Source organism: Manis javanica, chromosome 16 (genome assembly GCF_040802235.1).
Source record: "Manis javanica isolate MJ-LG chromosome 16, MJ_LKY, whole genome shotgun sequence".
NCBI lineage: Eukaryota > Metazoa > Chordata > Mammalia > Pholidota > Manidae > Manis > Manis javanica.
Genome location: NC_133171.1, coordinates 1553086 through 1566012, shown reverse-complemented (window position 1 = coordinate 1566012; position 12927 = coordinate 1553086). Strand labels below are relative to the sequence as shown.

Sequence of the window (12927 nt, the reverse complement as noted above, 5' to 3'; positions counted from 1 at the left end):
AATGAGAACTTCCTATTGAAAGTTGTGGGAAACCATTGAAAGTTTCTGAGAAAAGCAGCTTCTGGCAGAGTAATCTAGCAACACGTAGAGGTTTGAAGGTAGGAGGCTGAGGATGAATATGTAGGTTTGGAGTCTTGCAAAATCTGGACAAGCAACAATAAGATTATAAACTAAGAAATGAGAAAGGAAAAGATGATGGACATGAAAGAGACAGTGACCTTGTAGGAATCAGATCACTAAACTATCCTGACTTTGCTTCCAACCTGGACTCAAACCTTGACACAGTTTCCCCAGTTGCCGTGACCTATGTAGCTACCCAGCTGCTGGGCATTGTTGAAGCGGCACCAGCCTAAGCAGCTGATGATTGTTGAGAGAAATTTATTTGCCTTCGGTGTCTAGAAGCCATTTACTTGGTGCATTTGGCTTCCTTCTCATTCCTCACTGTAGTGACTTTGTAAAACTGCTCTCCCCAGCCATTCTGTAAACCAAGTTTAAAGTCTCTTCAGTCTTTATCTTCTCCCTTTCATCCTCCAATAATCCATTTTACCCACTGCTGCTAGATTAATCTCCCCGAGGTCCACATCTGATCAGAGACCTCAGTTCAGACTTTCAATAACTCAGAGCAGAGTCATCTCATGCTAACACTTCGGCGTGTACTTTTGATCCCACCTCCTCTTCTCCTCCCTACAAATCCTGTTTCATAAATTCCTCAGCCTCCTCAGTCCCTTATCTCCACTGGCTCTTGCAGCTCAGCCTAGTGACCGGATCCAGTCTGCCCATCCCCATTCTGGCAACTTCCCTGTCAGTAATTCTCTATCACCTTAAGAGATAAAATCCAAACCCCTAAGAAGATGGTGCAAAAAACTCGGTGATTTGGCTCCAAAGCCCTTGTCTTGGAGCTGCCACTGTATTCTGCTTCTTTTATGAGCAGAGTTCTTCTAAAAATATCAAGTCTTTACTCTCTACCCAGCCATGAAAAGCAAAGACTTCAGCTATTCTTGCTTTCTTGCCCTCCCTCATGTTCGTCCAGAAAGTTCCCAAGATCTGCTGATCCTACCACCTGGCTGAATTTCATTTTTTCACTGTGTCCCTTCTGTCACTGCCATACTTGGATTCTAGGCACTATCCCTCAAAGACTATTGTGGTGACCTCCGTATTTATTAGTGTGACTGCCAACTATTTCTTCACACTCCGGTTCAGGTTCCTATTGCTGTTACAAATTATTCCTAGAAATAAATCTGACCATGTCCAGATCGTCCACCTTCTCAATCAGGCTAATTAAAACGGAACCCCTCCCCACCTAGACATGCTTCATCTCCTTTACACATTCCTTTTTCTTCCCCCCCCCCCCCACAAAGCACATACCTCATAACATACTGTACAGTGTACTCAGTTTCAATATGTATCATCTGCTTCCCACCCTATCTCCCAGTGTAAGCTCCACGAGTTGGCATTTTCATCTGTTTTGCTTACTGACATAGCCTAAGTGTCTGGTCCATAGTGAGCACTCAATATATATATTTTTAATGTAATAGTGTCAGTTTCCATTTTCAGTTCTCATCCCTTTCCCTCTGCTTACAGGACAAAACCCAAGTGCCTAATCCAAACTTTGAGGAGCTCGCATGACCTGGCCCCCACTCCCCCAGCCCTCACCTCTCACACCAGCTCTCCATCTCACCCAGCTCCCAGTGCCCTGGGTTTCTTGCAGTTCTAGACATGCCATGTTTTTTCAGCCCTCTATGTCCCTTTTGGGTCTGTTCTCTCTTTAGGACCCACTTCTCCCTCTTCTCCATGAGTAGAGAAAGGTTCCTCCTCTTTCAAAATCTTAACAAAAATTACATTCCCTGGGGTCTTCTCCAGCACTGTGAAGCAGAATTAGTCACTCTCTCCTCTTTGCCTCCATTGATTTTTTCTTGGTTGCCTGTTGCTGCATAGTTTCACATGTTGACCCATTTTTTTTTTCCTCCACTAGACCCTGTACTCAACCATGTCCATTTCTGCTGTGCATCTGCCTCAGAAATGATCATAGTATCTGGCAGAGTAGTAAGTGGTCACTCGCCATCACCATAGGACATGTCTAAACCATTGCTGCCCTCACCTCCAAATCTATACTGCTCCCCCCTATGTTTCCTGTTTCCATGAATGAAGGGTGCCCCTCCACTGATGAGAACCCAGGTGTCAAGGAGGATCTAGCTCCTTGCCCTCAGACCACCCAACCAGTCACTAAGTCCTGTTGACTTTGCTTCCCAGACAGCTCTCAAATCCACCTACCTCCTTTCTTGCTGCCAGGAACCTGTTACCCACCTGTCATCACCTGGCGCCATAGCACCCTCCCTGGCACATGGCAGAGGCTCCATATGTATTTGTTGAATGAATGAATCTCCTGAGTTAAAACCATTTCAGGTGACAGTAGGCAGACTATCAGGCTGCAAGGTTGAGCTTCCAAGGACAGTCTGTGTTGTAAAGGTCCTGGTGACTTTTCTGAAGGACAGAGTTAGAGGCCCAGCGGTATGGTTTTGGATTGGCCACAGCTCTAGATATACTTTGACTTTCTGGAAAACCAAGCCCCTCCTATGCCCTTGATTTTACCAAGAAGGTTATTTTCTCAGATTATGCCTGTCTTTAAAATTGAAGTCAGGGTATATATACTTTACTAGGGTATATAAATTGTCATGCAAGTTTGAAAAGAGTTTGTTTATTCCAAATGATAAAAGAGGCCAGGGTGGCTGTGATCTTTAAAGGGTCCCCTAGGCTAACTTATGAGTTAGAAGGTTCTAATGTCCTCAAGTGTAAGGTTATTGGCATTACTCTAGATGTTCCCTAAAGTCACTCTTGGCTCTGATTTCTAAGAATCTTTTTATTATCATTAAAGCAAATACCAGGAATAAGAAGATCTAGAGGAATGAAGGCATTTGTCAAGTCTAAGGAAGGGTGAGAGATGCTCTACTCAGTGACCCTGAGGTGGAACCATGCACTCCACAGAGTCCAGTGCCTCTGTAGGCCTCGGGAAAGCCAAGGAGGAGGAAGGCGGGCTGTGGGTGGTGGAGACACTGGGTTGGACGGTTGGCGCGTGTTCTCTCCCTCCTCTGTTCCCAGCAGGCGGTGTTACAGTGATTGCTCTGTCAAGTCTTACTTGAGATTCTGCTGGACCAACAGTTAGGCCGACTGTCACTTGACTCTTCTGCTGCCCTCCCCCTGCTCCTGGGGGAGTCTTTGATGTGTCAAGAGGTCTCTGTTCCTCCTCCTTCCCAAGTCTAAAGTTAAGGTTGGGTAAATTTGGTTGGCCTGCTCCAAACCCCTAGGGTTTGGCTAACTGTCCCGGCCTGTAGAACACATTGGTATGACTTCCATTCCAAAAGAGAAATGGAACTTTAGTCCTGTGGTTTCTGTCATCTGTAACCATGGAAAACATTGGCCATCTGTGAGGCTCCCATTTTAACACTCATTTTTTTTTTTCAATCTCTGTATTTCCATCTCCTTCTCTGGGAAAACAAGCTGAGGAAGTGGAGAGGCTGGCGGCAATGCGTTCTGACTCCCTCGTCCCAGGCACCCACACGCCACCCATCCGGAGAAGAAGTAAGTTTGCCAACCTGGGAAGGATTTTTAAGCCTTGGAAATGGAGAAAGAAGAAAAGCGAGAAGTTCAAACACACATCTGCAGGTAAGATGATTTTTTCCGTTCATGTGTCATTGAGAATTTGTTGACTTCACCTCTTTATGTCCGATAGTAGAATTTATATATTGTAGGCTGTCTGAATCAGAAGAAGAAAAATCAGGCCTTAGACCTGCTCTTGTATTTAAGAGCTATTCAATATGATTGAGAATGGCTTTTAGATCATGTGTGTTTTCTCAAGTCTCAGGTTTTCTTTTTTTGTTGAAGAACCACCACTTTTATTTGATCTATAAATATCTGAACCTAGAACTCAACCTTTTCTGTAACTGAATGCTTCTGTGCTAGCATGGACAGTCCATTTCTTTGCATCTTTATTTTTACTGCTCCAGTAAAAATCAACACACAGCAGAAAATAAGTTGTATATGGTCTTTGGCAGATAAGAACAATTGTTTCATGGAGGAAAAATCTTGAACAAATGACTCTTGGACATGGCAGAAAAATACAAGAGATGGGAATGAAGCCTCATTGTAATAACAAAGACAGCTATACAGTTGAGAGCCTAGTGGGCAGCTAAGGATCTAGAGGAAGGTCAGTAGCCCACGGGTGATGAGCACGGACTCTGGACTCAAACTACCCGGGTCCAAGTCCCAGCTCTGAAGGTTGGCAGTGACACAACTTTGCTCAATTTATTTTACTCTGTATCTCAATTTCCCCGTCTATAAAATAAGGGTAAAAATAGTACCTTACATAACTTAGAATTCTGGAGAGTTTAGAATGTCACACTATGTGGATATTTTTCAAATGAGTAAGGGTGTGCAGAGGGGAACAGTTCTGCCTCTCGGGTGTGCGGTGAAATAATGGAATTGCTGGGCAGGTTCTTTTTGTTTGTTTCATTCTGATTTGCTGATTATGTGCCTGGGTCCTTCTAGGCATCCTCCAGGGCTTTCATTTCCTTCTTTCTGTACACCCTCAGAAACCCAACCTGCTCGGTCTCCTTCCCAGAATCATTACCCCTTCTATTTCTTGGTTCCCTCCCTTTTTCTTCACCCCCAAGCTAACTGTGAAATAGGCAGGGATCTGCTCCTTGTACCTGAACACTGGTCCACAGATCTGAGAATTTTAATGCTGATTGCTTTGGGAAACAAAAGACAATAACAAACTGGGGAAAGTTGCAAAAAGTCTGGCTCTTTTAAACAGTTCTCACAGTAGACATCCCCATGTTTGCTGACTCTTTCTTAGATGGAAGCCCCAGGGCCCTGTTGCTATAATCTGTTAATTCCTGAGACTTGAAGGAACCTCAGAATAAATACCATGAATCTCCAATTGTCACCCCTCTGACTGAGTCCCTTCAACCAACTGAGTTCTCCACCCTCTTGGTCATTGTTCAGATCTGTTAAGGTGTAATAAAGTGTGTCTGTCATTCATACATTCCTAAACACTACTGAGAGATTTACATTCAAGTGAAACTCTTAATGGATGAGTTCTCTGTACTCAGCCCCCTTGCGGGCGAAACAGAAAAGAGAACTTAGATGATTACCTCGGAGAAGAGAAATCACAGTGAAATATATTCTTTAAGCAAAGTGAGGTATAAGACATGCAAACAAGAAAGAAAAGGAAAGTTTTCTGTAAGCACTGGAAAAAATAAAGATTCCACAAGATCCCTTACAATGGTCTTCCTAACTTTGCAATGAGAAATGGTATATAGTAACAAAAACATATATTTAAATAATTGCCACTTATCAGCATGAATCCCTGAGTGATGATGTGGTAGATGCATTTCCTCCTGGAAAATCACAAGCTTTGTTTAGTCCATTTGGCAAAGCCACAGGCAAAGTTCTGATGCTTCTCACATGTAAAGGCACCTGACCAATTATGCTGACTTTGTAAAGACGTTGGACAACTTGTCCTTTAATAGATTCATATAGTGGTATCAAACTCCTCATTAACCATTAAAAGCCTGAAAATTTTTTCACTTAAAACTCTTTGCAGAGAAAGAATTAAAATGTGTGACAGGAAAAGTTGCAACTTGATTCATTCTTATCATTAACTATTCTTAGCAAGTTCTTGTGATCGATATGGCCAAACTGATTAATTTGGCAGCTGAATGAGATAATTTGCATGTGTTTCTTTTTCTTAAAGAGGCATTCAGCTCCTGAATGAGAGAAGGTAGAGAATATTCGATAGAATATCATTATATCATCATGAATGGGTACTTGATATAACTGAAGCTATTCCAGTATTTCAAAAGTCAGCCGTTTACACTCTAGTATCCTTTGTAATTGGAAAGGAGAGTCTTTCTGTTTTAGTTCTTGGCCCAAAGGAGAAAAAAAAAATAGCAGCATGAGAATTTTTAATGGATAAATTGTATGTATGTTAGTAATACTGTGAAGTACAAAGTTTCTGTGCATAGGTAAGAGTCAAAGACTAAATATACAAGAAGATTGGCTGTAAGAATGTTAATTGGTTAGCTGGCATGCTTATGTTTGTCTCATGTGCATGTATGGAATGTCCTTTCATATGTACAATATTGCCCACAATTTTAAATACAAAGAATAAGTCCATATGTTGAATTTACCTTGTGCATTTCTATTTAAAATTGTGTACTTTTTTGAATACACGAAAGAATACTAACAGTGCATACTTCATCTATTGTTATTTCCATGGTGAGTTACATTTATAATTTGCCATAATTAGCTATACTGTACTTTTACTGTAACTCTAGTTATGGGACATGTGTGTCTGTATATACAACATCTTCACAGGGACGCCTAGAAATATTGTAAGTTGTATAGCAATAAGAACACCACATTGGAAGACTATGATCTCAACATTTTCCTCAATTTTGACATCAATGCTTATATGGATTTTTCAAAGATAGATCTCCATATCTCATGCTGCTCATACATCCTTCCTATTCCAAGCTGAAGGCCAGTGGTGGCCTCAAAAGGCCTTCTGCAGGAAGACCCAGATACTGAGTTCCAGATGGTGGTGGAAGCACTGTAAGTAAAGAGCTCCCTCAGAAGCTACCCTGCATCATATGACAGTAGGAAGAAAACCATAACAGATAGAATATAAAGCAATGGATCCTCAGGGAAGTGATCTCTACATGCTTTTCCTCCTGTCTTCAAAAGCCATGCCCAGAGTCTGCAAAGCAATTAGCCTGACACACCTGACTTCCTACAGGGAATCAGCAGTGGGTGTCCATCACATATTCTCATGCCTCCCCCAGAAACAAAGAGAAATGATAACATCCCCTCCAAAACAGAACTGGCAGTGCCTTCCCAACACAGTCAACTGCAGCCATCTTATTCAAATTCCTTGAACATGAGAACTACATTTATAGAAAAGCAGAACTGGCAGGAATAAACTGTGAAGGTGCCACCGAGTTATGCTTTTATTTCCTCTTACCAGAAAATCATAAGCTACAGGGCCTGGCCCTAGAAATCTATAATGTGCCAAAATTCCTTTTGTGCTTCTAAGCTTTTCTACATACCTAGTGTCTTAAGCAAAAATAAAAAACTTTTACTGAGTACTTACCACATGCTAAAACTGTATGTGGCTCTGGGACCATAACTGTGAGCAAAACTAGACCTTGTCCGTGACCTTGTGGCTGGACAATGTAGCAGGAGAGGCAGACAATCAGATCACAAGAATGGAAGGTAAGCTCACAGATATGACAAGGACAGTGAAGGAAGGGTGCTTGGGAGAAGGAGAGGGGGACATGACTCAGTCTGAGGGATCAGAGAAGCTTTCCTGAGGAAGAGAAGTTTAGGCTGGGAACTGAGGGAAGAATGAGAACTTAGAAAGTGAGCACTCTGGGTAGCAAAACAGTGTATGCAAAGGCCCTGTGGTAGAAGAAACAGGGATGAGCAGTCTAGGAAAACAAGAAAGACCAGTAGCTGGAGAATGGACAGCTTGGAATGTGGTGTGTATGGGCTGAGGCTGGAGAGGTAACCAAAGACTAGACCCTCACTGGGCCTGCATCCTGTATGCAAATTAAACAAAAGTGTGAGTGGCTACAGAAAGACCAGGCCATTCTGCAGATGATAGTAACTTGGACTAACATTTAGTGGTAGAAATGGATGGATTTGGGGAATGTTATAAGGAAAAAGTGTTAGGACTTAATGACAAGTTGGATATAGGAGGGAGAGAGAGAAGTGGCAAGACTGACATTCTGGTGTTGCTTTAGGGTTTCTGGTGGTGGCCTTACCTGAGATCAGTACTTTGAAAGAGTGGCAGATTTGAGGCATGGGGATGGGGTGGAGTACAGGGCTATGATTCCAATTTTAAGTATCTGAGTTGACTTTGTGTATCCAAAGTTGGCAATTGGATATTTGGAATGCAAAGAAGAGGTCTAGGCTTGATATGTAAATTTTGGGTCATTTGCAAATACATGTTAGAGAAATGACTGTGTATGAGATTGGCTAGGGAACAAGTATAGAATGGAAAGGAAAGAGGGCCAAAGGCTGTCTTACAGACAAAAGACGAGTATCATCACTAGAGGCTGGGTGGAGGATGAACCTCCCAAGGAGATGGAAAGGCAGTGGCTAGAGAGGTAGGAGGACACCAGGAGGATGTGCTGTGATAGGATCCAGGAGCAGAAAATGTTTTTAGGAGGATGTGATTAACCATATTCGTTGCCATAAAGAGGTCAAGAGAATTACAGAAAAATGTCCATTGACTTTAGTGATTCTGATCCACTAGCTGTCATTGATGACTTAGCAAAAGCTGTGTAGGTGGATTCATTGGGGATAGATGGGGGAAAATAGGAATAATTTTTTGAGAAGTGTGGCTGTATAATGGGGAAAAGAGATAGGACTAGATTGAATGATGAAGGAACTGTGCGTGTGACTGCAGGGGCCTGCGCATGCGTGTTCTGATCAGAAGGGCTGTCTGGGAGTCCTCTGCTTTGGAAGTAACGTTAAGCATGAAAAGCCAATTGGAGGGTCCACTAGAAAGAGAAGATATATGGGACAAACCGAGAGGGTCTGGGTGCTGAGAAGTTAGGAGTAGGTGGGATGTAAAGCACAGATGGAAGGGTTAGTATTGAAAAGGAATAAAGACCCCTTCTGCTGGAATAGGAAACAAGCAGGTAGAGTGGCTGCAGAGGTAGTTGGGTGGGTAGGAAGTTGGGAGTGACACTGCAGCTACACTTCTCTAGGTACTAAGTGAGGTGATCTTGCGTGGGTAGAGGGAAGCCATTTTCAGGTTGACAAGTATGAAGCTACATTGCACAAGTATGAAGCTACATTGCACTGGTGACTTTTTTCAGGGGCTTTGGCTGTCCAAGTACAGCTACAGGTAAAGCAGAGAGTTGGGTCCATCCAGGGCTGGAATTTTCCCAGATGAGTAAAAATAAAAGGAGGGGCAGAGGGGATTAGGGTGTTTGTACGAGTTTCCTAGAGCTGCTGAAACAAAACACTGCATGCTCACTGGTTCAGGACAGTAGAAGTTGATTCTCCCATGGTCCTGGAGGCCAGAAGTTCAAAATCAAAATGTTAGCAGGGTTGTTTTCTCCTGGAAGCTGAAAGAGAATCTGTTCCATGTCTCTGCCCTAGCTTCTGGGGGCTGCTGGGAAATCCTTAGCATCCCATGGTTTGTAGCTACATAACTCAAAGCTCTGCCTCAGTTTTCTCATGGCCTTCCTTCTGTGTCTCCTATCTCCCTCTCCTTTCTCTTATAAGGATTCCAGACATTGGGTTTAGGGTCTACCCTATATCCAGGATAATCTCATTCAGAAGTATTTAACCTAGGTCTACCTGCAAAGACCTTTGTTCCAAATAAGATCACATGTACAACTACTGGGTGTGAGGACTTGGGTATGCCTTTTGGGAGGGATGCAGTTTAACCCACTACAGTATTGAACTTTAGATTGGATAAGAAAGGAGAGGTCCAGTGGGTTGAGAGGAATTAGAAAAATCAATAGACTTTAAGTTCCAAGAAGTCAAAGAATTTTAAAACAGCGATTGGGAGCAGCTGCCAGAAGCAAGCTAGAAGGTAGGGACTTGTGGGTACAGGGCTGCATTGTTGAATTAGGCATTTTCAAATCGATGACAAAACACAGACTAAAACCATGAAACTGAGGTGGCTGAGGCAGAGGAACAAGTCAGAAAATGTTAAAATGTGATCATGATACCATCTACTAATAAACAGACACCCGTATATCTTATCTGCAAAATTTTGTGTTGATTTAATTTGCCATTTTCAATCAAGAAACAAAAGGAACTTTTCTCTTTGGTTTTAGCATTCATCCAATTGGGAATTCCTGCCTACTAGGAATTTCTAGCATGCCTGTGATTGGAGGAGTGCATTCGCAGTCCTTGGAGGAGAGAGATAAACCTTGAAGTTTACATGGTGGCTTACCCCGACATCCTTCTGTAGTTTAGGATTGAAGATTGCAGTTAATAAATGGAATCATTGCCTCTGTAAGTAGCATAAGACCAGCTATGTCCTCTCCGAAGGCCCTGTGGGCCATCACTGCACAGCCCCTGAGCTGGAAATTATCTTCTTCCCACTCAGGCAAAGAGATGAGATCGATAGATTGGAAACAGTGGTGATCATGAGCAGGCACGTGTGTGCTTGAAAGAGATGAACCTCTACCCTGCTAACTTTAATGTCTCCTTTTTCAAGCTAACAAAGTGATGTTATCTGCTTGGTCAGAGCTTAGGTTTTCAAACTGCTGTAAACCATTGGTAGTTCAGAAAGGATACCAACTAGCATGTTGCATTTATTTTTGTGCCAAGCACTGCAATTGTCCCTAAAAATGCAAAAACAATGAGGATAGTCATGGATCCTACTGCCCCATGGTGGTGGTCTTGATGAAAGATAATTAAGTCAGCAATTATGGTAAAGTACGTGTGATACAGGAGATGCATAGGGCTCCAAGAACTCCAAGGAGATAAACCCAGCTGACTTATAGGTTATCAGAAAAGGTTTCCTAGAGACTTAGATGTTCAACCAAGGACTTAGTCAATAAAGGTGAGGGAATCTTTTCTCTTGGTGGAAAGAACAGAACATAAGAGCATGGAAAAGATGGGAGAGATTGGCAGTCTACAGTTTACAAGGGGTTATAGTTTGAAAGGATTGCTGGGGGAAGAGGCAGTGAGTAGGAGAGAGGAGGGTGAAGAGATGGAAAAGGGTCTGCTCCCAAATTGTCTTAGGAGGTAAGTTATGGACTGTGGACTTTATCCTAATGCAGTATACTAATGAAGCTATCAGAGGACTTCCCTTTGATAAAGGAAGTTATGGGAAAAGTTTGGAGTGGAAACAAGTGTGGTTTTCAAGTTTCTAATATAATTAATTTATGTATTTGTTTCTGTCATGAGAGAAAATTTACTTGTGATAGAATTAAGAAAGCACCTCATTGCTCTCATGGAATCAAATGGAATATTAAGTGTTCCTATTGATTCCAGTAACAAGGAAGCTGCTTAGCAGGTGGTTGATTGTAATTTTGGGAAGAGATTAAAATAACCTAGACTGAAAGAGTGGTATTAAGAACTAGAGACTATGAACAGAAAAGAGATGTTTAGGAGACGGAATGAGCAAGGCATGATTACAGATTGGATGGGGAGGATGAGGCAGGAATGAAGAACCACTCTGCTCCCTTGCTGAGCGGTGGGAGATGGGTAGAGATACCGCTCACTCTGTCAGGGCTACTGAAGAGGAGCGGATTTGTGGGGAAAATGCCAGCTTCTGAGACATCCAAGATGGAGGGATACTGGATGTAGAGAAGTAAGATCAGGAGACTGGCTGGAAAGGTAGATCTAGATGTCTTGGGTGCCTGGATATGCATTGAAGCTCTGGAATGAAAACTCCAGGGAAAGAGTATGAAGTGGGAAAAGAGAATGGGTACAGCTGATGGGTGTATCTGAGCACCTCTGATGTATGAATCATGAGGAGGTGCAGCAGAGCCTCCAGAGAAGAGCCCACTGGAGAGTTAGGAGGAAAACCAGGAGGGGCTGGTGGCAACAACTATGTAAAGCAGGAGAGCATTCCAGAAAGGAGGAGGGTTCACTCAGCCAGGTCTTGATGAGACGATACGGGCAGAAAAGTACATCCCATGTATTTAGTGACAACGCATCATTTGTGTCCTTGGGGAGAACAGTTTCAGGGAAGCCATGTAGCTGGGATTTAGATACCATACGGTTGACGTGTGAAGGACAGAAGACGCAGTGGGCTTCTCTTAAGAAGTTTGGCTGATGGGAGAGAATGGAAATAGATACTAATCACCAAAAGGGGACATGAATTTGAGGGAGGTGTTTTTTAAGATTGGTTCAATTGTGTCAAGATGCAAAATTTGCCTTAACAAGGCTCTGGCCTTCCGAGGGAAATAGAAACATCAGCACAGTGACTATTAAAACCAAATAAATATATTTCAGCACATTTTTGAGTGATGACAGTTCTCATGACTAGGGAAAACAAACTTGTGAATAACTAGAGCCCTGTTTAGCAACTGATTTTAATAAATCCTCAAACCAAGTTGTATAGCCTTCAGCATCTGGCTTGATCATACATTCTCTTGGGTGATGGGAGCATTCAGTTTCTTTAAAGAAGTTGCGCATGGACCATGAATATTCTTACCTGTGTATCCATCTGACCCACAAAGGTAACATCTAGGGGTCAGAAGGCAAAGTAGACTTAATGGCCCTGTTTTGTTTTTAATCTCTAACAGGTACAGGCTAAAAACTATGGAAACCAATACCTTCCCACAACTGGGATTGTAAATACCGTTGTTTCCTCTCAACATGAACTTTGTCTATTATTCTTATACGTCAAGACTATGAAATCTTTAATGATAATGACCCTGCCTTTTCCCCTTTGTCACCCAGCATTGAGCAGAATGCCTGACCTAGTGGGTCCCTTTGGGAGGGGACCAGCCAACTATATATTTGATTTCCTGTGTTTACTAAAATCTAAAAGAGGAAGTGAAGGCAGTTATTGAAGCATATAACAGAAGGTCCCAGCCTTTGGAGAACTTGCCATCACTCATGATTTTCAATGTACCAGAGTTGTACACTATTTACATGATAGCATGTGTTGGATCTCAGGATATTTGGACAGCACTGTTGTCTGGATAACAGCTGTGTAACAAAACTGTGTTAACAAAACACCTCAAAACGTAGCAGCTTACAACTACAACCCACTGTACTATCTCTTGTGACGTGGGGATTGACAGGGCTCAGCTGGGAGGTTCCTCTGCTGGTTTCTCTTGGGATCTCATGCATCTGCACACAGATGGCCTGGGGTCGTCTGGAGGCTCACTCAGAGGTGGGGAGAGCTGGGCCCCTCTCCTTTTCCATGTATTCCCAGGGCCA

At 42.7% G+C, this 12927-nt stretch overlaps 1 protein-coding gene across 16 annotated transcripts in view; it reads left to right on the top strand.

Annotated features, from left to right (window-relative positions):
* The window catches only part of PHACTR1 (phosphatase and actin regulator 1), a 509978-nt gene that overhangs the window by 308022 nt on the left and 189029 nt on the right, over positions 1-12927 (top strand). For all 16 annotated transcript variants that reach the window (XM_073224522.1, XM_073224529.1, XM_073224523.1 and 13 more), the window contains one exon: positions 3496-3660. In XM_073224522.1, the coding sequence (XP_073080623.1) occupies positions 3496-3660 (165 nt within the window). The remainder of the gene's footprint in view (positions 1-3495; positions 3661-12927) is intronic.